Source organism: Pecten maximus, chromosome 4, assembly GCF_902652985.1.
Source record: "Pecten maximus chromosome 4, xPecMax1.1, whole genome shotgun sequence".
NCBI classification, from domain to species: Eukaryota; Metazoa; Mollusca; class Bivalvia; order Pectinida; family Pectinidae; genus Pecten; species Pecten maximus.
Window position 1 is genome coordinate 36,231,544 of NC_047018.1, and position 27,844 is coordinate 36,259,387.

The window sequence follows — 27,844 nt, forward strand, 5'->3', positions numbered from 1 at the left end:
TCATTTGTCATTAAAATAACCGAACAAATCGAAAGAGAATGAAATTTTATTTCATACTTTTGTATGACATGACTGCATCCTATGAGTGATATACAATACTTATTACATGATTTCAGTCTCTCATCCGTCGACATAAAATGACTAATATGAACACAAAACATTATGTACTACATAAATGACTTAAACAATGAAGTGAAATATTGAAATTTACAATAAAGATACATAACTTACATTTATATACAAATGATGCCCATAAATCAGATTATGCCATGGACAAATTCAATGTGATTTACGCCATTGACAATTTCAATGTGACTCGCACCATGGTCAATTTCAAGGTGACTCACCACATGGACAATTTCAATGCGACTCGCACCATGGTCAATTTCAAGGTGACTCACCACATGGACAAATTCAATGCGACTCACACCATGGACAATTTTAATTTGACTCATGCCATGGACAAATTCCATGTGAAATAAATCCTCCAATCTCTACCCCTTAAACAAATCAGGAATATTTATTACTGTTATATGTTGATCTTTTATTTGAGATACTGAGGAACTTGTAAGAGGACTGATCTGATGTTAAATGTGTTACCAATAAAATGAGAGGTACTAATCTTTCTACAGTATACCTGGTATAAAGGTGTGTAGACAGCCTGTGTAGTGTGTTTAGGGGTAAGAAGACCCACAATCCATTTCCTACTGTACCTGGTTGTGTAGTGTGTTTAGGGGTAAGAGGGGCCACAACCCACTTCCTACTGTACCTGGTTGTGTAGTGTGTTTAGGGGTAAGAAGACCCACAATCCATTTCCTACTGTATCTGGTTGTGTAGTGTGTTTAGGGGTAAGAATACCCACAATCCATTTCCTACTGTACCTGGTTGTGTAGTGTTTTCAGGGGTAAGAAGACCCACAATCCATTTCCTACTGTATCTGGTTGTGTATCGTGTTTAGGGGTAAGAAGACCCACAATCCATTTCCTACTGTATCTGGTTGTGTAGTGTGTTTAGGGGTAAGAATACCCACAATCCATTTCCTACTGTACCTGGTTGTGTAGTGTGTTCAGGGGTAAGAAGACCCACAATCCATTTCCTACTGTATCTGGTTGTGTAGTGTGTTTAGGGGGTAAGAAGACCCACAATCCATTTCCTACTGTATCTGGTTGTGTAGTGTGTTTAGGGGTAAGAACGGCCACAATCCATTTCCTACTGTATCTGGTTGTGTAGTGTGTTCAGGGGTAAGAAGACCCACAATCCATTTCCTACTGTATCTGGTTGTGTAGTGTGTTTAGGGGTAAGAGGGGCCACAACCCACTTCCTACTGTACCTGGTTGTGTAGTGTGTTTAGGGGTAAGAGGGGCCACAACCCACTTCCTACTGTACCTGGTTGTGTAGTGTGTTTAGGGGTAAGAACGGCCACAAATCATTTCCTACTGTAGCTCGTTGTGTACATTATTTAAAGGAAAGATCTTCCGTTTCATTTCTTTAATTAAGTTTTTATATAAATGTAACCATATATTGGTACACAACACTTTCACATCCACAGTAATGACCTGGGATCCCAGGACACTGTCACCACACAACTTGTCACAGGACACTGTCACCACACAACTTGTCACAGGACACTGTCACCACACAACTTGTCACAGGACACTGTCACCACACAACTTGTCACAGGACATGTTTTGTGAGTCTGGAGATTCATCTTAGCACCCATCAGGCTCGCATGTCTTTGGTGCTGTGTGTGAGTCTTTTCCAGGAGATGTTTTAGACCAGAATGCTTATATCATCTGTCCTTCCCCTTCACAAGTACAGACTGGCAGCAAACACTATATCCCTCTTTATACTCCGTATAGCTGTAAATATAATATACAATGTTGTAAATACTGTAAATATAATAAACAGTGCTGTAAATATAATATGTTAATACAATACTTTAAATGCTGTAAATATATGCTACTGTAAATATAACATACAATATTGTAAATTTTATAAGCCTAACCAAATTCAGAATAACTTAACACTTATAAAACATTCTCTTCATTTCAAGGACATTGTATTTTGTTGACTAAACAATAATTGGGGGTATGGTGGACAAATGGAACGATAAAGATGTATGGTTTCCCACTACATATTCCCTTGTATTGTGTCAAGACAGTATACATATATCAGGTGGGACAACTCTCTCTTCTCTTGGCTTATTCTTCACACCAGAGAGTTAACACGTATACTTAGCTTACGAGTAAATATGTCACACCAACTTTTATGTAAATAAAGCTTGTTCGAGAAAATATAGAAATAATTTATTCTTTCTTGGCCAGATTAATTGTTTGAGAAAATATAGAAATAATTTATTCTTTCTTGGCCAGATTAACAATCGTTTGAGAAAATATAGAAATAATTTATTCTTTCTTGGCCAGATTAACAGAGATCTCCACAATACTTACATTCAGCAAATTTATTCTCCAGTTCTGTGTTACCAATAGCTTTGGCTGCTTGGCACATCTGTCTGAGTGTTTCCTCCAATCTTCGCATACAACGGATTATACTGCCTACAAATTAAATACCAATTAAAGTCAATCAAACAGATTTGTTATCTTCAAACACTCCTAGTTGGCTGGCCTGTTCTATTTGTGTCAGTAGGTAAATTTGTCCAGTTACATTTTGGTGAAGCCTTCCACCATCAATTATTTCTATGTTCTTTAAAACTATAAAATATTAGTCAGTCACTGTTATTTTTTCAGACACTCACAAACAGTCAAAGTATGTTACACTGATACCAATTCAGCCAAACAACAGAAAAGTACATGTAGTTTGGATATACATTATAGTATGTGGAGATGGATTGTATAACACAAATATACATTGTAAGACATACAGTGTAGGACATTCTAGGACACAGACATACAATGTAGGACATTCTAGGACACAGACATACAATGTAGGACATTCTAGGACACAGACATACATTGTAGGACATTCTAGGACACAGACATACAATGTAGGACATTCTTGTACACAGACATACAATGTAGGGCATTCTTGTACACAGACATACAATGTAGGACATTCTTGGACAGACATACAATGTAGGACATTCTTGGACAGATATACAGTGTAGGACATTCTTGGACAGACATACAATGTAGGACATTCTTGGACAGACATACAGTGTAGGACATTCTAGGACAGACATACAATGCAGGACATTCTTGGACAGACATACAATGTAGGGCATTCTTGTACACAGACATACAATGTAGGACATTCTTGGACAGACATACAATGTAGGACATTCTTGGACAGATATACAGTGTAGGACATTCTTGGACAGACATACAATGTAGGACATTCTTGGACAGACATACAGTGTAGGACATTCTAGGACAGACATACAATGCAGGACATTCTTGGACAGACATACAGCGTAGGGCATTCTTGGACACAGACATACAATGTAGGACATGCAAATACATTGTAGTACACAAGTATATGTTGTAGGACACAAACGCATTTAAATATAGAACAAAAATGTACATTGTAGGACACAAATCATTAGGACATTAAGATGCATGTATAGCATATACCTTCTTGAATCCATGATATTGCTATTAGGTACACATTTAGCAAAAACAGCACAGAAACAATAAAACACAATCTTGATAATAAATTGTCCAAATCTCACCTTCAAATATGTCTGACATTTTACAGATCTCTGCGAAGGTGGATCCATTACACCACGCGTTAACAATGTCCATCATATGAGGTTTAAATGACTCCACATATTGTTCCTCGTCAATCTCTATCTTTGCTTCACGACTAACTCGTGCAATCCGACGTGCTGTATCCTATTCAAAACATCAAATATACCAGTTAAATAGGGTTGTAATGATGGTCTTGTTTCTAACAGAACATAAGAAACTGTCCCCTTTATTGGGCAAATGCAAGCACCCTTGGGCCTTTCCTGTTAATACCATTTATTCCTTTATGAGCAAGGTATCTAGTCATACAACTTAGCTGTGGCATTTCTAGAACTAGAGAATAACATTTTAAGGAAAGTGAAAATTTACCTTGCTCTATTAGGTATCTCGGACAAATTTTGCTATTTTGGATTTTCCGACTTTACCTGCATGATACGAAGAGGCCCGGACAAAGCCTCGGTCAGTTTAGGCATCTCATTGGATTTTTCTTGAAAGACAAAACAACTCATGAGAGCACACGTCTGTTGGGTTGTCAGGTCATTGAATACACCATTGAAGAGGAGTTCTGTCAGTAGTAATTCGTCTCCACTGTAACAGGTATATAGAGATATACACACACTGTCCTTCACAAGTACATACATACACACACGGTCCTTCACATGTATACACATACACACACAGTCCTTCACAAGTATACACATACACACACTGTCCTTCACAAGTACATACATACACACACTGTCCTTCACAAGTACACACATACACACGGTCCTTCACAAGGATACACATACACACACAGTCCTTCACAAGTATACACATACACACGGTCCTTCACAAGGATACACATACACACACGGTCCTTCACAAGGATACACATACACACACAGTCCTTCACAAGTACATACACACACAGTCCTTCACAAGTACATACACACACACACGGTCCTTCACAAGTATACACACACACAGTCCTTCACAAGTATACATATACACACACGGTCCTTCACAAGTATACACATACACACACGGTTCACAAGTTCCAACACCATTAAATGTTTATACAACAAACTAAAGTTTATATTCTACTTGTAAGCATTGTGATTTCATTTATAAATATATGAATTCTAAAATCAATGTCTAATACATAGCTAAACATCTTCGTTTCTTAATTCTAGGTATTTCCTCCAACACTGTACCCAATGTTTTGTCTTACAACTTAGAATTAAACATAAAACTACAACAACCATAACAAGCTGTCCTCACCTGCTAATCTCACAAGCCACCCTACCCTTGAGTTCTATGACATCAGAGGCAGTACAGTAACCAAGGCGTCGTAAGACCCGCTTGCGACACTTCAATTCATCCATCTGAAGCAGCGACTTCTTTTTCTTAAGCTCCAACTTAATTGCTTTCACATCATTCCCCACCTGTAGGAAAAGTAATCTTTGATCACATGGGTTTTTTTTTTATTTAGTTTTGTGGTATGCCGACAGGATTAATATGAATGAAATGTCATAGTTCCAGCACAGGTATAAAGACAAATAAAAATTTATATATCCATCAAAACTATCTCAAAGTATGAAAACATCTACCATTTGTAGTACTTCAAAAAATATATCTGTCCTTCGTTCTTTATTCTGCTGTTCCCAGATTGATATAACCACTAAGCTTAAATCTATGCACTAACTGAATAATCATACTACCAAGATTAATGCCTAAAATGATAAATCAAAATAAATTGCCAAACATGTTTATATGCCTAAATGAAATGGCCCTAAGTAACAATCCTAATAACCTACCTTGGCCTTCTTCTCATACTCCTTATAGTACTCCTCCAGGCGGGGATCTTTGTGGAGTGGATGTGAGTACATCCTGTGTTCAAATGCTTCGATTTTCTGATAAATGAAACATGTAAATGAATTTATTTTAAATCCCTCCTTCGAATCCCTTGTTTAAAAAGATGAAGCATCTTGTGTTCTTGAGAAATGCATTTTATAATGGTCACATGAGCTTTGAAATATTTCAGTTAATTTGACCGTTTTTTTTGGCCCCACCCATAAGCCCCTGGGGGTAAACCAGAGCCAATATGTGCATACCATCAAGCTGTCATGCAATGCTGATAATGCTAACAAAGTTAGAATGAATTCCAATAGGAATAAACAAAACAAGAGGCCCAGAGGGCCTGTATCACTCACCTGGATTTCATGAGATATGAAACAAGAATGATGATTAAGTATATTTGTCACTGGTATTGCTATGTCAATATATCATAGGCATTTTATATGGGTACGTGAGGATTTGATGTCAAAAAATGCATTAATCCATGAAATAAAATTAACTTTTGGCACAACCCCATAGGGATGCTACCACACAAATGTGAGTGATATCCATTGCTTAGTTTCAGGAAAGAAGTTGTTTAAACCAATTGACCCCTTTTGACCCTGCCTTCTGCACCCCGGGGGGAGTGGGGGTCAGTTCCTTCCTTTATAAAATTTTGAATCCCTACCCAAAAGGATGCTACCAGGCAAATATGAGCGATATCTCTTGCTTAGTTTCAGAGAAGAAGTTGTTCATATCAATTCAGCCAAATTGACTCCTCTTGGCCCCGCCCCTCAGGCCCCCGGGGGGTCAGCCTCACCATTTGTACAATTTTGAATGCCCACCCAATAGTGATGCTACCAGGCAAATATGAGCAATATCGATTGCTTGGTTTCAGAGAAGAAGTCGCTAATATCAATATGCCCAATTGACCACATTTGGCCCCGCCCCTCAGGCCCCCGGGGGTCAGCTCCATCATTTGTACAATTTTTAATCCCCACCCCATAGTGATGCTACCAGGCAAATATGAGCGATATCCATTGCTTGGTTCCAGAGAAGAAGTCAATTATATGAATATAGCCCTATAGACCACATTTGGCCCCGCCCCTCAGGCCCCTGGGGGGTCAGCCCCATCATTTGTACAATTTTGAATCCCCACCCCATAGTGATGCTACCTGGCAAATATGAGTGATAGCCATTGCTTGGTTTCAGAGAAGAAGTCGTTTATATCAATAGCGCAAAAATGACCCCTTTTGGCCCCACCCCAGAGGCCCCCAGGGGGTCAGCCCCATCATTTGTACAATTCTGAGTCCCCTACCCATAGGGATGCTTCTGACCAAATTTGGTCAAATTCTGATGTGTGGTTATGAAGAAGAAGTCAATTGTTGACAGACGGACGGACAGACAACGGACGACGGACGCAACGGTATGGCATAAGCTCACCTTGGTCCTTCGGACCAGGTGAGCTAATAATAGTAAAAAATGTGGTTTCCCTCTATAAACTATAGTTAAGTTTACCCCCTACCTAGAGGCAAATGTGAGACCCCAGGGTCATGAAATTCACAATCTTAATAAAGCACCTTAAGGCCCTTCCATCTATGAAGAGTATTTGTTTCTACCTTATTTGAGTCTTGAGAAAAAGGTTTTCAAAAATTTCAGTTATTTTTACCCTTTTTGACCCTACCCCTTAAGCCCCTGGGGTCAGTCAGTGCCAATATGCACATGCCATTCAATAGACATCACGTACTGATAATTCTATATAAATCAAGTTTGTATCATTTCCAATGGCAATTGGAACAAATAATGCTCAAAAACTTGTTTTTCCCTATATAAACTATAGTAAACTTTACCCCCTCCCCAGGAGGAAACTTGAGACCCAAGGGTCATATAATTCACAATTTTTGTAAAGCACCATTAAGACCTTTCTACCATTGGGAGATGAGAAGAAGATTCTTGAAATTTTAGTCAATTTGGCCCTTTTTGGCCCCACCCCTCAGACCCCTTGGGTTCGGGGACCATATAATTCACAATTTAGGTTGACCTTTGGCCATGGAAGCTTCCTGCCAAATCTTATTGAATTTCGTTCAGCAGTTTTGGAGAAGAAGTTGAAAATGTAAATTATTTACGGATGGAGGATGGACGACACACAACGGATGACGACAAACAGAAGGCGATTGAAATAGCTCGTCTCAGGAGACTTAAAAAATCATTTCCTCTAATTCATTATCAATATTTTGCAGCATTTGACCAAATGTATAACAAAATTGGCATCATAAATACCGGGTGTTAGAAAATGATAATATGTAACACAAGGATCCCTATCGGACCAACTTCTAACATATTTCAGGATACCAATACAACTTTATCACTGCTACTTAAGGGAAAGTAATCTAGTGACCTACCTTGACTATTTCTTTCAGACCTTTCTCCTTGATGCCCATGTCCTCTATGGGGTCGAGTAGCGGTACTCCGTCAGGGAACCGTCGCTCTACTTCCTGGAGGGATTTGGACACGCTCTGTCTGTTGTCACTTGGACGTAGGTCTTGTGGGATGTAAAGTCTCACAGCGCTGACGGACTGGATAAGACTAGTGACCACAGGTACAACCTGGACAGAGGGAAATGGTCACAATAAAAACAAGACAATTGGCAAATAACAGTCCCATACCAGATGTAGGTCAAGGTGAAATTGTAGGTCAGTGACCTACTTCTGGTATATGACACACTGCCTCATGAAGGTAAACTCATGCCTCAAGTATGAAGTTCCAGTGACAAGCAGGGTACCAGATAAGCCTGGACAAGCTAAAGTAAGACAGAATGGAAGGACAGACACGATGCAATCCTATAGCCCACTATATACAATTTCTGATGTGATGAAATGTTTTCCAGAATCTTTGGAGGGGGGTTGGAGACACGACGTCTCAAAAGGTAAAGAATCGTAGAAATCCAGACGAATCTGCCGTGGATACAGGTGTATACACGAGGTCTCACCAAAAATCCAGATATATGTGTACGGAGATTCATTCAACAGTCCGATATATTGGAGAGCGTTGTTTATATGTGTGACGACGGCACCCTAGAGCCGAAACATGTAAACAATGCTCTCCAATGAATTGGACTATTGAATGAATCTAAATGTTGGGCTCACCGTTTTTACGCATATGCAGACAGACACAGTATAAGTTTATTGTCCCTTGCTATGGTACTGGTGGAGGACTACAATAACACATTCGCCAAACATTGGCCCATACCTGCATTTCACCTCGTGAGCCTTGAGGACAGGGCTGTATGGAGGATATATTACGTTGGCGGGCACTCTCCTTCGTCAGGTTCAGTAAGACTTCGGCCACGTATACTGCATCAGACGTCTCTACTGACTAAACAAAACAACACTGGGTTATACCAAGGGCATCATCGCTACACTGGTGTCTTAAATATATACTTATCTACAGTAAAAAGTACTATGATCTTGACTGATATTTGTTATCAATGTACAAGCGTTTAATCAAATCAGTCTGTGTAACAAATCAATACTTATTCTAGTTGAATTGTTTTAAGATATGTAAATTTTTCATTTCATTTTTGAAGACTAGAGTATTTTAAAACTCAATTAAATGTATCCATTCCATTTTGAAAAAGAAATGTTTAATTGTTAATAAACAGGATTTTTTTAAGTGATACCACAATATGACAAAGTGAGCCTGAGAAGAGACTCCGGATGGACTTACTTTCTTCTGGTTGGACTTCTTCTGTAGGTTGACAAGTACTCCATAGCCAAAGTCATCCTCTCCATTTTTCACCTAATAAACATACATGGTTACAACCCAGGTAAAACAGAGCTAACATATTAAACACATGTGATTCTGTACTTCATAAATACATCATTTCCTTAATCATACACTGATGTTCATCCCTGCATTAAGATATTTTTGTTATCAGAGGTTACCAGTTAGAAATACATGGAATCACTGAAGCAAAATTATTGAGATCAAACTTTTAACTTTTTCATTGTAATCTTTTATCAAAGTATATTATAAGTGGGTGTAAGGTTACCTTCTTCCTGGTTGTAAGGGCAGTAGGTACTGTGTATAGACATACCTTGATGACCCTGTCTGGTTGTAAGGGTTGTAGGTACTGTGTATAGACATACCTTGATGACCCTGTCTGGTTGTAAGAAGGGCAGTAGGTACTGTGTATAGACATACCTTGATGACCCTGTCTGGTTGTAAGGGCTGTAGGTACTGTGTATAGACATACCTTGATGACCCTGTCTGGTTGTAAGGGCTGTAGGTACTGTGTATAGACATACCTTGATGACCCTGTCTGGTTGTAAGAAGGGCAGTAGGTACTGTGTATAGACATACATTGATGACCCTGTCTGGTTGTAAGGGCAGTAGGTACTGTGTATAGACATACCTTGATGACCCTGTCTGGTTGTAAGGGCAGTAGGTACTGTGTATAGACATACCTTGATGACCCTGTCTGGTTGTAAGGGCTGTAGGTACTGTGTATAGACATACCTTGATGACCCTGTCTGGTTGTAAGGGCAGTAGGTACTGTGTATAGACATACCTTGATGACCCTGTCTGGTTGTAAGGGTTGTAGGTACTGTGTATAGACATACCTTGATGACCCTGTCTGGTTGTAAGGGCAGTAGTTACTGTGTATAGACATACCTTGATGACCCTGTCTGGTTGTAAGGGCAGTAGGTACTGTGTATAGACATACCTTGATGACCCTGTCTGGTTGTAAGGGCAGTAGGTACTGTGTATAGACATACCTTGATGACCCTGTCTGGTTGTAAGGGCTGTAGGTACTGTGTATAGACATACCTTGATGACCCTGTCTGGTTGTAAGGGCTGTAGGTACTGTGTATAGACATACCTTGATGACCCTGTCTGGTTGTAACGGCAGTAGGTACTGTGTATAGACATACCTTGATGACCCTGTCTGGTTGTAAGGGCAGTAGGTACTGTGTATAGACATACCTTGATGACCCTGTCTGGTTGTAAGGACAGTAGGTATTGTGTATAGACATACCTTGATGACCCTGCCGAGTTGTAAGGACAGTAGGTACTGTGTATAGACATACCTTGATGACCCTGTCTGGTTGTAAGGGTTGTAGGTACTGTGTATAGACATACCTTGATGACCCTGCCTGGTTGTAAGGGCTGTAGGTACTGTGTATAGACATACCTTGATGACCCTGTCTGGTTGTAAGGGTTGTAGGTACTGTGTATAGACATACCTTGATGACCCTGTCTGGTTGTAAGGGCTGTAGGTACTGTGTATAGACATACCTTGATGACCCTGTCTGGTTGTAAGGGTTGTAGGTACTGTGTATAGACATACCTTGATGACCCTGCCTGGTTGTAAGGGCTGTAGGTACTGTGTATAGACATACCTTGATGACCCTGCCTGGTTGTAAGGGTTGTAGGTACTGTGTATAGACATACCTTGATGACCCTGTCTGGTTGTAAGGGCTGTAGGTACTGTGTATAGACATACCTTGATGACCCTGTCTGGTTGTAAGGGCTGTAGGTACTGTGTATAGACATACCTTGATGACCCTGTCTGGTTGTAAGGGCAGTAGGTACTGTGTATAGACATACCTTGATGACCCTGTCTGGTTGTAAGGGCAGTAGGTACTGTGTATAGACATACCTTGATGACCCTGTCTGGTTGTAAGGGCAGTAGGTACTGTGTATAGACATACCTTGATGACCCTGTCTGGTTGTAAGGGCAGTAGGTACTGTGTATAGACATACCTTGATGACCCTGTCTGGTTGTAAGGGTTGTAGGTACTGTGTATAGACATACCTTGATGACCCTGCCGAGTTGTAAGGGCTGTAGGTACTGTATATAGACATACTTTGATGACCCTGTCTGGTTGTAACGGCAGTAGGTATTGTGTATAGACATACCTTGATGACCCTGTCTGGTTGTAAGGGCTGTAGGTACTATGTATAGACATACCTTGATGACCCTGTCTGGTTGTAAGGGCTGTAGGTACTGTGTATAGACATACCTTGATGACCCTGTCTGGTTGTAAGGGCTGTAGGTACTGTGTATAGACATACCTTGATGACCCTGTCTGGTTGTAAGGGCTGTAGGTACTGTGTATAGACATACCTTGATGACCCCTGTCTGGTTGTAAGGACAGTAGGTACTGTGTATAGACATACCTTGATGACCCTGTCTGGTTGTAAGGGCAGTAGGTACTGTGTATAGACATACCTTGATGACCCTGTCTGGTTGTAAGGGCAGTAGGTACTGTGTATAGACATACCTTGATGACCCTGTCTGGTTGTAAGGGCTGTAGGTACTGTGTATAGACATACCTTGATGACCCTGTCTGGTTGTAAGGGCTGTAGGTACTGTGTATAGACATACCTTGATGACCCTGTCTGGTTGTAAGGGCAGTAGGTACTGTGTATAGACATACCTTGATGACCCTGCCTGGTTGTAAGAAGGGCTGTAGGTACTGTGTATAGACATACCTTGATGACCCTGTCTGGTTGTAAGGGCAGTAGGTACTGTGTATAGACATACCTTGATGACCCTGCCTGGTTGTAAGAAGGGCAGTAGGTACTGTGGTTTCTGTATATACTGTAGAAGCTCCTTGCCCAGATTGTCTAACTGTTGTCGTATTTTATAGTAAGGTCCGACCTGCTCTTCGTTTGGAACCTGTACATTAGCATAATCTTCCTCCAACTTCTTCAATTCTGACAAAATAAACCATTTTACATTCATTTAGCATTACCTCTTTCCCCAGATGAAATATCTCATCTATTTATTGTAAATATTGCTGCCAATCTTAAGTTTTTAATATAATTTCACTGAAATTTTTCAAAGAAAAAACCAAATTTATGTGGAAAACTCCCTCCAAAAATAGAAAGAAACACAAATTGCCCATCTTTTCAATTCTATATATGGCTTCGATCAATTTTATTTTCAGTGGTGCCTTTTTTTCCTTTTTAGGAATTGTTCCTTTATATTCCACACATACATATCTTTTTACATGAAACACCAAACTTCTCCTTGGATAAATATATATTTTAACAATTCAAATATTGTTTTAAAATATTTTCATACCCATTTTAAATTATCGAGTTACAAAGGCATTTCTTGTATGTTTATTTGCTGACAGAGCTGTGTTGACATAATGCAGGTTGACATAAAGCCAATATATGTCATATCGTTGTCATTTGATAAGAAATGTATCTAGCATGATGATGATGATGATGATGATGATGATGATTACACAGCATGTAAGTGTGAGAGTATGTGTATGTGTGTGTATGTTTTTGCCTTTGTCATATATGTCTTTTATATTGTTTAATATGTGAAAAATCATCAAAAAATAAAAGGATTATAAAAAAAAAATGTATCTACAGCTAGCATTGTTAATGCAATTCAGGCTAACATTGACTTAATGGGGGACCGCACCAAAACTGTGTAGAAATCCAAATCTTAATTAGACATTAACTGGTTTCTAGGTGTTTAACTACTTACTGTCACAGAGATCAGGAATGGCTGCATAGTTCTGGAATTGATAGAAGGAGCGTTCCAGCATGTACTCCGGGTTAATCTCCTCCACTCGCAGTAAATTCAACACCATGTTGTAAGTCAAGTGGAAGGCGGAGTTCAGAGGGTCAGCTAAACCCTGTGTACATACAATGACAAATCTTTTTAGTACAGATGTAAGCTACCAAGATAAAATAAAGAATTCTCAATCGATGTAAGCTACCAAGATAAAATAAAGAATTCTCAATCTTTTTAGTACAGATGTAAGCTACCAAGATAAAATAAAGAATTCTCAATTTTTTTAGTACAAATGTCAGTAACTAAGATAAAATAAAGAACTCTCAATTTTTTTAGTACAGATGTTAGTTTACGAAGATAAAATAAAGAATTCTCAAAATCTGTTTGTCTAGTTGTCATCTTCATTGATAGGTATATACCAGGGCTTTTTCTAATGGCTTTTAGGGGCAAATATTGAATCCCATTTCCAACTGAAATAATTTCATACTGAAGCAAAATTCTCAATATTTGCAGTTTGCTTCCCAATTCACCAATTTTCTTGGCAAAAAGTGGTAAAAACACACCATCCCAAACCAGTGAGAAAAGTCCTGGCAACCTCTGACATGTTTTGACCACTATGTGACAATCATCACAATATCTTATACAAAACTCAATGACATGACCTACATGTTTGCTATTTATATTAGATATATAATGTTCATCCAAATCGTTTTACTTTCTTTTGATGTAATTATTACCTTGACAACAGTTTTGCCTGCTTGAGGACTCATTTTTTCATCCACCATCAGAATGACAATTCCACGGTCGTCGAGGCCTCTACGTCCAGCTCGACCACTCATCTGAATGTACTCCCCTGATGTCAGCTAAAACAGATGGTCAATTAATATTTTACTGTTATTATCATTTCTTTCTCTAACTAAAAAATGTCTGTAAGACATAAATGCCCCCGCGACCACCCGACACCCTGAAACACAGTTTGGTGAGGATCCCATCAGCAGTTCCTGAGATAAGCTAGATAAATGGCATCGGACGGACAGAATGGGACGGGATGGGATGGGATGTGATGGAATGCACATCGGTAACACTATATGCCCCCTCATTTCATGGCGGGGCATAAAAATACAACTTTTGATGGTTCTAGCAACTGAATCAATATTTAAAACCAAGAATAATAGAAATGACCATCGCTTCTGTAGATTATAAGTCTGTCAGTCTCTGTAAATCTCTTAATCCAGGAAGTAAATATTCTAGATAATGTAGTAGGTAATGAAGTTCATGATAAATGCAATTAACAACTTATCAACATACATACCCATCGGAAATCTTTCCCATCAAATTTCCTTGCACTTGTGAATAGCACAGTTCTAGCCGGCATGTTGAGCCCCATTGCAAATGTCTCTGTAGCAAAGAGTGCCTGAAATCATAACAAAATATGTTATCTTATTGACCCCATCTGGTACATCACCTCAAAACAACTTTTCAACAGCATCAAAGATATGATTCAAAAGATATACTTTCAAATGCAGTGATATCCATTGGATTATAACAACATATTAGTACTCTGCAAATGAAATTATGAAATGAAATAAATATCTGCCACATCAACAATACCTTAATAAGCCCTTCTGAGAAGAGAATTTCTATGGTTTCCTTGAGAAGGGGCAGTAGACCGGAGTGATGGATACCCACACCTTTCCTCAATAATGGCAGCACATGCTCCACCTACATGTAACATAGGGGAGATAATCCAGTAATGAAAATACAAAAGCATCAAGTATAATCTTGCATTCAATCTTTCATATTTTACATTTTCATGAGTTATCAATTTCAATATTTTATTTACTAGAATGTCTCATGAGTACCATGTTAACAAGGTATCGCTGAAAGACAATTTTAATCAGTCGTGAAATCATGGTAAACAACATACCTGAGGCAGTTTTTTGTCATCATCGGACAAGTTGTCGATTGCATTGTTGAACACCTCTTCGACTAATGTCTTTTCTTCCTCTGAAAAAATATCACAATATAGACAAATTGAATATATTAAAATCTTCTTATATTTCTAACCATCACTGTCCCTAGAAGATGTGAAATGTGTGGAAATATCTTGTGCATCTTCTGTTATAAACATTATTTATGTTTAATACCTTAATTTTCTGCCTGAATATGAAACAGTTACTTTCAAATTAACATTATCTTTTTAAGCTAGTAAACTTTTGGCTGTTAGATGTGCTTACCTGTATTGAAATCTAGCTTTGCCATTTGCATGGCGTATGCCTCGCAATCCTTCTTACTAAAACTGAACACGATGACAGGGGCAAAGCTCCGCTCCATAATCATCTTCACAATCTTAAAGCAGTTTGTCTCATTGCCTTAAAACAAAGACATCAAATTTATGACATTTTGTATAAACATCTTAATTTAATTTGATATGTTGAAACACACAACAAATGAAGTTAAAATGTGTCTCTTATTCTTTTGGTCCAGGTATTGGGGGAGTGGAAAATACATTAATCTCTCACCAAGATAGTCGGGGACTGATTCCCAATAGCTCAGAATTTTGAGGGACTTTACATATTCTGCAAATTATCATTTTGTTCAGTATCAAGAGCTGATTATTTTTACAAGAATTGTTTTAGAAAAGTCACTGTAGTTCTATACAATATACCTTTGGCTCCACCTCGTCGTCCCCATTTATCTCCCTTAGAGGCATCTCCCGCGTCTCTTAACACGGACATGGCAGTGTTGAAATTCTCTTCTCGGAACTCACCCTACAAATTACACACAAGAGGTTATCTATATGAATTCCAACTTAAAAACAAATCATTCACAAAATCTTCTTAGATCATATCTGTGTCCAGAAGTTACCTAACTTTTCTGTGAAGAGAACTATTAACTACTAAAAATTTTTATAGATTTATCGAATTGGGTGTACCAGCATAAATATACTTTTTATCATTGATCACAATTTTAAGTATCACAGACACAACTTTATAATGTTATACATAATGTTAGACATACATGATGGAAGAAACAAACTACTGTTCAGAAACAGGAAACTAAGTTTGTGCAAAATATCCTCCCACAACATTTTACATTCTTCAATTTCAATGTATAGTTTGAATATTATTTGTATCCCTTTTCATAAATAAAACATTAAAGCTAACAGCTATAGTATAATAGTATTCATTACAGATTTACACACGCTTACAACATGACTTTCCTTGAAATTAATGAAAGAGTAATTTCCCTTTAATACTTACGTTTTCATCCACAACAAGATGAATGCCATCACCTCCAGAGGGGAATATGTAGTGTTGTAAGGGTGTGGGTCTGTAGTCTGTGTACACCACATGACAAGGCTGAAACATCAGACAGTACACTTTGTTAACTATTTTGCTTGACCAATATGACATTGAACTTGGCTGAAGGTCATTTTTAAACGAACATTAATGTTCGGTTATTGCCATCAAGAACTGGACTGAGAAATATGACCATATTTGGTAGCCACATTCACCAATACGCCATCTACTGTCTGTTTCAATGAAATATGGCTGCCCCCGTTGCCTTACGCTTCAAATAATTTACTTGCAAAAACATCTTCGTTTTATGTAGTAGTTTTACCGAAAATGTTGAAATGTATTCAGTAGATGTTTTCAAGATGCATACGATTTGAGAAATGCATAACGCTAGCGAAATGTGAAGGCTAAATGAACCTGAACTTTGCGAATAACTCCAGGTCAATATATTTATGTAAACAAATATTGCGCAGGCGCATTCGTCTCCGGATGTTTAGAAAGTTTTGCTCTTCCGTGTTCATTCCAAAACGGCTGACATTATAGCATCGGTCTGCAAATATGTCCGCGATTTACTTAAATGTGTATTAAATATATTCTAGAATGTTACATCATTATCAACTAGATGAGTATTTATATAATTTAGAGAAAGAAATATATCAATAACGGCATACGAGACGATACATTGTATCATACTATAGGTTACTGTACATACTTAGAACGTATTACTGTTGTAAGGGAGGTAACTGCAAGATTACGGAAATCAAACGTTAAACCAATTTGATTGGTCGATTCTTCCATGACTTTGGCAATGGGTTTACAATCGAGAAGTGACAGATAACTACGGCAATATTCAGATGATATCAACAATAACACTTTTAGATACGTGTGGTCGGCAGTTGTCATGTTTAAAATGAACAATTATATAGCTTGTTTTTATTTCGGCAAAGTCGAGAATATTTACTGAAACGGACCACAGGTGAAGCAGACTTGGAAATACCGAAACGAAGAAAAATGGGGCTTAATTATAATATAAATTGGCATTATTTTTCAGAGAATTGACCCACATATATGTTTTCCAATGCCTAATTGTATCATATGTAAAATATTAGAAGTTTACGAATTTTAAATTAATTTTTCATTTGCGAATCGCGGTCCGATTGTCGAGTTGAATTACCGAAATGGCCGATAGTGGACCCAAATCGATATTTTTACGAGAGAATGGACCCAATATAGGATCTATTAATCTTTGGTGTGTGTATAGAGACCATATGCATTTTTTTCTTTACCTGGAAGTATTTTGAAAGAATTTGCAAAATACCGAATTCACGATCAAATTTTCGATTGTGACGAACTACTGAGACGGTGTTGATTGAAATCAGCTGTTACATATGTACACATGGCTACGTTTACTATGCAATACGCCTACGTAATTTTTTTTCAAAGACTGAAAACGGAAATCCGGATTATCTAAAAACAAATGCAAAAAGACTTGTGATATTCACTTAATTTGACATTCAGCCATTAATTATTATTTGTAGTTTTATAACTTCTGGAATAGTGTGATCGATTCTCTATATAATATTGCTGTGGAACTTGTGTTATTTTTCAAACAAATTCATTTTGATAATTTGTTAATTTAGAACGTTCATCAAGTCATGATCAAGACTTGAAATTCTCGCTACACCATACTTCAAACACAGTAATCAATGAATTGATAAATTGAAAATTGAAGTCAAGCAAATGAGTTAATATTTACCTAAATAATTTTTCAATTATATATATACAACACATGTTCAGATGACTATTTGTGCCATGCTGTTACAAGATTTCAGTTACAATTCTAAAAGTCAAGCAAATGAGTTAATATTTACCTAAATAATTTTTCAATATACAACACATGTTCAGATGACTATTTGTGTCATGCTGTTACAAGATTTCAGTTATAATTCTAAAATTGAATTAGTATGTAAATATATGTTATACTGTCAATATCCACAAAGCGAGTGTAGTCTACTGTACTCAGTCATGCCGGTAGATAGCGATACATATACGTACTGCTTACATCTCGTGCCTACTTGTGTGAACTATAAATCAATAACAAAAATGGTTCATATATTTCTATATATGACTCCACAAATTATGCGGTGTCTGAAGATCTGAATGAATTGAATGAACGATGTATTAAATTATTTTTATGAAATATTCAAGTCATAGATCATTCTTTTTTTAGAAATACTGATTTTAGGTCCATTTTGGTAATTCAACTATAACGGCAATTAAAATACTTCTCGTTTTTTTTTAAAGCCGGAAAACCGAAATCCAGATTATCTAAAAACAAATGCAAAAAGACTTGTGATATTCACTTAATTTGATATTCAGCCGTTAATTGTTATTTGTAGTTTTATAACTTTTGATATATTGTGATTGATTCTCTATATAATATTGCTGTGGAACTTGTGTTATTTTTCAAACAAATTCATTTTAATAATTTGTTAATTTAAAATTTTCATCAAGTCATGATCAAGACTTGAAATTCTCACTACACCATACTTCAAACACGGAGTAATCAATTAATTGATAAACTGAAAATTTACCTTAAATAATTTTTCAATATACAACACATGTTCAGATGACTATTTGTGCCATGCTGTTACAAGATTTCAGTTACAATTCTAAAATTGAATAAGTATGTAAATATATGTTATCCTGTCAATATCCACAAAGCGAGTGTAGTTTACTGTACTCAAAGTCATGCCAGTAGATAGCAGTACATATACTTTCTGCTTACATCTAGTGCTTACTTGTGTGAACTATAAATAATAACAAAATGGATCATATATTTCTATATATGACTTCACAAATTATGTGGTGTCTGAAGATCTGAATGAATTGAATAAACGATGTATTACATTATTTTTATGAAATATTCAAGTCATGGATCATTCTCTTAAAAATATTGATTTCAAGTCCATTTTGGTAATTTTACTATGACGGCAATCAGGCCTAGAATGGCGAATAAACCCCTAATATTTTACATATGATTAATTTTGACATTGGAGAACATAAAATTGTGTCCATTCTCTAGCACTGGTAGAATGTACAGAATAGAGCTTCATAAATATATTCTCAAAATTACTAATTACCCCGGTAAATATAACATTTTACATAAACCTCCCATGACTGATGGTGAACTTAAACTTGCAAATCTCCTGTGTCATTCCAATTTTGATATGTGTAAATATATACACGTACTGTTATATATATAGTTATAGATATGGAACGCTTCACAATTTGCATACAGTTATGGAATCTTATAACGCCCCCAAAAATTTTCTCACCACATAAAGGTGTGATTTGTGCAATTACATTGCTGAATTGTGTGGTTCAGTATGATTGGATGATCAACATTGGAAAAGGACAATAAATAGGGAATGTGTCGTCCCATCGAATGGACTGTAATCTTTGTGATCAGGTTTGAAGTTGAAAATGAATCTTGAAGTTTTCTTTTCCTGTTTGCTGAATTATTCGATGAAGATAGTCTTTATCTGGTTGTTATTCTTTATCACATTGTTTACAATACTGTAATTATAACAGAAGTTTATCTTCTCATATACAGATTTATTAACATCAAATGTTTCCTGAACAAAAGGAGTCAGGTTTTTTTGTTTTGAAGTACCATAAATGCTTGAGTACAGTTTCAATAGGATACATTCCTAATTCGGGCCTTGATTAGCAGCTCTGGTTTTAGTTTTCAGTAATTCTTTATGCGTGTTTCATCATATTTAGTTGAAATACAACTATGTATGCCAAACTAACGATGGAACTAGCCTAAATTTAGTGCATATTAGAAGTTGGCATCAATAAGGTCACAGAGTCCTGGCTGTATTATAACTGATGATGCCTTCCCGAAAGAAAGAAGACATATTTTATTTTCATCGATCCAAGATAGATCAACAAACTTCCAATTTCAATTAGGACCTTACAGAAACATGCATATGTACAATCAAATCAGAACAGCTGCAAACATTTCAAATTATTTGCAATTAATTCCTAAACCGATATCAGTAAATTTATCAACTTAAAACTAAGAAGATTACTGATTTTGCATTAAACAATAATGTTCGTTTACAGTACTTCCAGTACTTTGATTTAAAACACAAATTTCATTTCATAAAGTTATAGGATTAATCCAGTAAAATATTAACCTAGTGGGAGGTTTGTTTGCTGGGTTTATCGCCCTGTGAATAGCCAGGGTCATTTTGAGGCGGTTTCTCCTTGTGCTAACTCGTGACTACCTCACTAAACAACATACGGGAGGCCCGTCACAAGCCATCCATAGCAATTAGGGTAAAGAGTCTTGCAAAAAGACACAACCAGGACAGCGCTGACTAGTCCGTTTCTCAGCTTCCCGAGAAACAAAAGCCGGTACGGGATAGGGAGAGTCGAACCACGCACCTCGGATCTTCACCTGAGTTTACGTAGGCTAACTAACACTCTAACCGACTGAGCTATCGTGACCCTAACAATTGGGAGGACTCAAGATTTGTCAAACAGGAACTACCAAAAAGAGTTAGTTAATTTAAACATTACCATATAATAAGTTACATTTTCTTCAGCACCCGGTATTCATAGCATTTCTTTACTTCTGTAGTCCTTACAGAATCCTTATTATCAACTATAGGACAGTCAGTAGTATACAGAATTTCGAAAGTTTTCTTGTATTGGACATTGAAAGGTAATGATATGTCAAGGTCATTTATTGAGTCTAGACCTTAAGGTTCTGAAGATTTTGACCACCTGGTTCTCAATTGTAAATATACTTATGGCAATAGGTCTGTGTGCTCTGAATTACCTGTTTGTGTAAATGACAGATCCACTCTGCAAACTGTCGTGCGTTGGGAATGGTGGCAGACAAGAACACATAATGGACGTTATCAGGAAGTAGAATGATAGTCTCCTCCCAGACTACACCCCTTTCTGGAAAAAAAATCAAGGATCATTTCAATTACAGTGTATGAACAATCAATCATCTACGAAAACAAAATAAAACAACAACAGTATTTATACTTACATGTCAGACACAAATAGAGAATGGTGGATCTATAGTACTGGACTTGTGTTCGTGTCATATAAAATTGTGTTTTCTCAGGATCTGTAGAGTATGTATATTCTTTATTGAAATAACTCGCATTAGAAACGATCCCTTGTGTTATTATCAGTTTCACTACTTCTCAATACCTCTTTCCTTTTCCAATGACAAGGATAATATATATCAAGTGATTTTTTGCACTAAAAATGATGATTTTAATTGGAAGCTATATGTAAGATTTACAGCACATACCAGAGAAAGATTATTCACTTACCTTTATCTCGCATATAATGAATTTCATCAAATACGACCCAGCCCACTTCCCTCATGATTTCCGAGCCTCTGTACAACATACTCCGCAGGATCTGTAAGGCAACCATGCAGGAATCAGTACACATAAACACCAAAGTATGACATGACGACTAGCATTATGAGATAAAGTGTAATATTGTTTATCTCTGTTGTCCTGAGATTGTAACTAAAGTTTAAAACCTTAGATTAACTTTAACAATAGATTACCTCAGTTGTCACAATGAGACCGCAGTGAGGTTGTAACATAGCTTTACCTCAGTTGTCATGACGAGACAGTGGTGAGGTTGTAACATAGCTTTACCTCTGTTGTCATGACGAGACAGTGGTGAGGTTGTAACAAAGCTTTACCTCTGTTGTCATGACGAGACAGTGGTGAGGTTGTAACATAGCTTTACCTCTGTTGTCATGATGAGACAGTGGTGAGGTTGTAACATAGCTTTACTAAAGTTGTCATGACGAGACAATGGTGAGGTTGTAACATAGCTTTACCTCTGTTGTCATGACGAGACAGCAGTGAGGTTGTAACATAGCTTTACCTCAGTTGTCATGATGAGACAGCAGTGAGGTTGTAACATAGCTTTACCTCTGTTGTCATGATGAGACAGTGGTGAGGTTGTAACATAGCTTTACCTCAGCTGTCATGATGAGACAGTGATGAGGTTGTAATATAGCTTAACCTCTGTTGTCATGACGAGACAGCAGTGAGGTTGTAACATAGCTTTTACCTCATTGTCATGATGAGACAGCGGTGAGGTTGTAACATAGCTTTACCTCAGTTGTCATGATGAGACAGTGGTGAGGTTGTAACATAGCTTTACCTCAGTTGTCATGATGAGACAGTGGTGAGGTTGTAATATAGCTTTACCTCAGTTGTCATGGCGAGACAACGGTGAGGTTGTAACATAGCTTTACCTCAGTTGTCATGACGAGACAGTGGTGAAGTTGTAACATAACTTTACCTCAGTTGTCATGATGAGACAGTGGTGAGGTTGTAACATAGCTTTACCTCAGTTGTCATGACGAGACAGTGGTGAAGTTGTAACATAGCTTTACCTCAGTTGTCATGACGAGACAATGGTGAGGTTGTAACATAGCTTTACCTAAGTTGTCATGACGAGACCGCGGTGAGGTTGTAACATAGCTTTACCTCTGTTGTCACAATGAGACAGCAGTGAGGTTGTAACATAGCTTTACCTCAGTTGTCATGATGAGACAATGGTGAGGTTGTAACATAGCTTTACCTCTGTTGTCACAATGAGACAACGGTGAGGTTGTAACATAGCTTTACCTCAGTTGTCATGATGAGACAGCAGTGAGGTTGTAACATAGCTTTACTTCAGTTGTCATGATGAGACAACAGTGAGGTTGTAACACAGCTTTACCTCTGTTGTCATGACGAGACAGCAGTGAGGTTGTAACATAGCTTTACCTCATTGTCATGATGAGACAGTGGTGAGATTGTAACATAGCTTTACCTCTGTTGTCATGATGAGACAGCGGATAGGTTGTAACATAGCTTTACCTCAGTTGTCATGACGAGATAGCAGTGAGGTTGTAACATAGCTTTACCTCTGTTGTCATGACAAGACAGTGGTGAGGTTGTAACATAGCTTTACCTCTGTTGTCATGATGAGACAGCGGTGAGGTTGTAACATAGCTTTACCTCTGTTGTCATGATGAGACAGCAGTGAGGTTGTAACATAGCTTTACCTCAGTTGTCATGACGAGACAGCAGTGAGGTTGTAACATAGCTTTACCTCTGTTGTCATGATGAGACAGCAGTGAGGTTGTAACATAGCTTTACCTCAGTTGTCATGACGAGACAATGGTGAGGTTGTAACATAGCTTTACCTCAGTTGTCATAATGAGACAACGGTGAGGTTGTAACATAGCTTTACCTCTGTTGTCATGACGAGACAGTGGTGAGGTTGTAATATAGCTTTACCTCAGTTGTCATGATGAGACAGCAGTGAGGTTGTAATATAGCTTTACCTCAGTTGTCATGATGAGACAGCAGTGAGGTTGTAACATAGCTTTACCTCAGTTGTCATGATGAGACAGTGGTGAGGTTGTAACATAGCTTTACCTCAGTTGTCATGATGAGACAGTGGTGAAGTTGTACGTAGCTTTACCTCAGTTGTCATGACGAGACAGCAGTGAGGTTGTAACATAGCTTTACCTCAGTTGTCATGATGAGACCGCGGTGAGGTTGTAACATAGCTTTACCTCAGTTGTCATGATGAGACCGCAGTGAGGTTGTAACATAGCTTTACCTCAGTTGTCATGATGAGACAGCGGTGAGGTTGTAACATAGCTTTACCTCAGTTGTCACAATGAGACCGCGGTGAGGTTGTAACATAGCTTTACCTCAGTTGTCATGATGAGACAGTGGTGAGATTGTAACATAGCTTTACCTCAGTTGTCATGATGAGACAGCAGTGAGGTTGTAACATAGCTTTACCTCAGTTGTCATGACGAGACAGTGGTGAGGTTGTAATATAGCTTTACCTCAGTTGTCATGACGAGATAGCAGTGAGGTTGTAACATAGCTTTACCTCTGTTGTCATGATGAGACAGCGGATAGGTTGTAACATAGCTTTACCTCAGTTGTCATGACGAGATAGCAGTGAGGTTGTAACATAGCTTTACCTCAGTTGTCATGATGAGACAGCAGTGAGGTTGTAACATAGCTTAACCTCAGTTGTCATGACGAGACAGCAGTGAGGTTGTAACATAGCTTTTACCTCAGTTGTCATGATGAGACAGTGGTGAGGTTGTAACATAGCTTAACCTCTGTTGTCATGACGAGACAGCAGTGAGGTTGTAACATAGCTTTACCTCAGTTGTCATGACGAGACAGCTAGCAGTGGGGTTGATCGTAACATCACCAGTCATGAGTCCGACATCCTGAAACTCCTCAAACAGTTCACGGTATTTCTGGTTACTGAGGGCCTTGATGGGTGTGGTGTAGATAACACGCTGTTTATCTCGCAGTGACATAGCTATGGCATACCTAAAACAATAAAATACATCATTTTGGTCATTTCTATTTAAAGAGTTTGTCAGATTTTCTGAATTTTCATTCTTTTTTAGAAACACTAAATAAGGAACTATTTCATATCTAGATCTTTTAATGCTAATAACTACCTTGTCAGGTAATATCAAAATTAAATAATTGGATCATTTGTTGTTAATATGAGTTATGGTTATATATGTCTTTTTTTATGTTGTGTATAAAATGCTGCATAAATTATGATGAATAGAAGAGTTGATTTATGAATGTTTACCAACATCTACAGAACTTCAAATACACAAAGTCTGGAAGTACAAACCACTGACATAAGTCTGGAAGCACAAACCACTGACATAAGAACTTTGTTCACTCACACTAGGGGTACACAAATACCCATTGATTCTACCTTATGTGATCATGGATATTCCTTACAAAACATAATCACACGTCAGTCGTCGACAAGACATTGTAGCAGATTTAATCCTTGTGTATTACTTACACAGCAACCACAGTCTTGCCAGCAGACGTATGTGCGGACACCAGCACAGATTGGTTGTTTTCGAGACATAAGAGAGCCTCCTTTTGGAATGGATCCAAGATAAATGGATACTCTTTGGCAGGTGTGGTCGATGCTGCCTTCAGGGGAACAAACTCTGCTTCTGGTGGAATTGCAACCTGGCATTATAATAAAAGGGTCAAATATATGAACAGGGCAGCTATGGGCAGGGTATTTCTAAATGAAGGTTTTCCATAATCTGAGTGGTAAGTTTGCGTAAAATAAATTTGATGAAATCACCAGATAGCTATATTTAGACCGTGTAATGGAGCAGCCAAAATTACAAGCAGTATATGTTCAATAAATGCAAGTTTCACATGACATAGCACCATCTGTCAGTTACATAAATAAAACATCATTTCACATCAGATATATTGCATCAAATCCTCATTTATCATGGCAGGGCTTCCAAATAATATGACACCTTCATTTACCTTTCTTTGTAACAAATAATTTATAGACTAGATTTTGTGTATTACTGGTAAACATTACATTCACTTTCAGGATATTAGAGAGATATTGCATCAAATCCTCATTACAACATCTTCATTCACTTTTCTTTGTAACAATTTTAATATATGGAAATTTTAGTCATAATTTTGGTGCATTAAATATTTTACTGTAAAAATTCTATCCCGGTAGGAACACCTCTATATTGCTATGACCAGCAGTCAAACCTTCTATTGGTTAACTCACTTCATGTTGACAGGCTTCAACAGTATCTACTCTGTGGATTTGAATCCTGGGCATAACGTCAGTTGGCCTGTAATACGAAAATCAGTTTAGAGCTGTTTAGAGTCTAAAATGTAATTATCTTTTTAATCTATCAAATGTTCTGACAGAAAATATACTACTTCAACAATAAAACTTCCTTTGATATTAATTATATATTTGAAACATTTGAATTTGTAGTAACACAGCTTCAGGTCTCCTAAAGTAAGTCCTGTTGTATATAACTTAGTAAAACATCTCTTACTTCCCAAATGTTCCACCTCCTGGTCTTGGTCATGGCCAAAAATTCTTCAAGATGTTTTGCTAAGTTCTGAACATTTAAAGTCTGACAAACAACAATAAAAATGATATTGCTTACTGAATAAATCCAACAAGAATGCCTAAAAAGTAATATTTACCCAAGGTCTTGGGGAACTGCCTTGGCTTTTTTCGTTGGATTATTTTCATTGTCATCATCATCAGCAGTTCTTTTACCAACAATGCTCTTCAATAGGTCATCAGTTCTACAAAGATAAAACATATTGGTAATTTTCTTTCATATAACACTCATCTTTCTGAGCTAAACAAAGAATCATCTGAACCAACTGATAATAATGAGACAAAAATATCTAGCATACAACCCAAATACATATCAAGGAATAGTATATTGTGTAAATTAAAAAACTGTCAATTTCAGGTCCATTTAATCCACCATTTCGGCTGGTATCTTGAGGTACACCACAGCAATGTGTGACACAGGTAAAAATTGTTGGCTGTGGTACCTGTTTGATGAAAAGGTAAGATTAAAACTATGGATATGAAGAAAGGAGGGGTGAATAAAAGTTCGAGGAATAGCGGTTCGAGTTATCAGAGGTTAATTTACAAAGAATATATAAGAATGCGGTCGGGACCAAGGGAACAGTTTGACAAATAAGGGGTAAGGGAAAGGATTGAGTGAGTGGGGTAACTTAACTTACATATTTTAACTTATGAAATGTTATCTAATTAAAAAGCCCCCAGTTTTGAACCCAGCTGGGGTTTATTACACTCATGCAGAAGAATTAATTACTGATAAATGAATAACCCCTATAAAATTCTCCTTATATTTCATAACCCCTGAAAAATACCTGTATACGGGGTATTTTATAGGGATTTTAAGTCTTACTGATAATCAGCTGATAGTGATAGATCTTAAAACTCCTGTAGTAAGCCTTCACACATTTACTCCATGTTAATTATGGCACTGGCAGTGTAGTAGCTAATTGGACCAAGTCTTTGGAAATTAGGCTCAACATCGAGCTAAAGAAAAACTTCAACAATCGTTCAACATTAATGACAATATGACTTATATGTGGTAGCATGTGGTTGTGTTGGGTGTTGTGTATGTCAGCGTGCCGGTACGCGAAACAAAAACGAAACTGGCGTCAGAATGATTATTACCGCTGAGCGTCGGACTTTTTCGAATCTGTGGTTCCTTTTGGAAGTTCTCCAGTGCCAGTGTCAGTTGTGGTCGCCCCTTCTTTGTCTTCAAAAACGTTGAAGAGGTCATCACCAAAGGCGTCTGCCATTATGTTGCCAGTTATAGTGCAAGTTTAGAAGTGGATAAAATCATAAAGCTCCTCCATGTTGACCCATGTGTTTGTAGTTCAGCACTAAATGTAGGTTTTAAAACATATAGAAATTTTTCAATCATAAAATAATATGAAAGTAACAAGACGGAAAATAACATTTAGTAATAAGAATTAAAATGTAGACGGACATTTTTAATGCGCTATTTAAAATGTATATAAATATTTTAC

General features: G+C 37.4%; 1 protein-coding gene across 1 annotated transcript; it reads right to left on the reverse strand.

Moving 5' to 3' along the window:
• Window positions 1-31: 31 nt before the first annotated feature.
• Window positions 32-27,696, reverse strand: LOC117325972 (exosome RNA helicase MTR4-like). The gene is made up of 25 exons (XM_033882512.1): window positions 27,486-27,696; window positions 26,465-26,569; window positions 26,031-26,097; window positions 25,278-25,453; window positions 24,604-24,778; window positions 21,728-21,818; window positions 21,217-21,341; window positions 16,329-16,427; window positions 15,734-15,836; window positions 15,303-15,437; window positions 14,993-15,072; window positions 14,677-14,787; window positions 14,378-14,479; window positions 13,803-13,928; window positions 13,036-13,186; window positions 12,073-12,245; window positions 9,249-9,320; window positions 8,772-8,897; window positions 7,925-8,128; window positions 5,504-5,599; window positions 4,968-5,131; window positions 4,130-4,292; window positions 3,689-3,851; window positions 2,451-2,555; window positions 32-1,859 (listed from the first exon to the last, which is right to left on the reverse strand). The coding sequence occupies exons 1-25, from the start codon at window positions 27,611-27,613 to the stop codon at window positions 1,807-1,809; spliced, it is 3,093 nt and encodes a 1,030-aa protein (XP_033738403.1). The 5' UTR covers window positions 27,614-27,696; the 3' UTR covers window positions 32-1,806.
• Between the last annotated feature and the right edge of the window lie 148 nt (window positions 27,697-27,844).

Excerpts from the sequence above, each read along its gene's own strand:
- LOC117325972 (XM_033882512.1), bottom strand. The coding sequence starts at position 27,613 with ATGGCAGACGCCTTTGGTGATGACCTCTTCAACGTTTTTGAAGACAAA. Across the intron at positions 24,779-25,277 it reads GGCAAGACTGTGGTTGCTGT|GTATGCCATAGCTATGTCAC; the intron begins GTAAGTAATACA and ends TTATTGTTTTAG. Across the intron at positions 1,860-2,450 it reads GGAGAATAAATTTGCTGAAT|CTATACGGAGTATAAAGAGG; the intron begins GTAAGTATTGTG and ends TTATATTTACAG.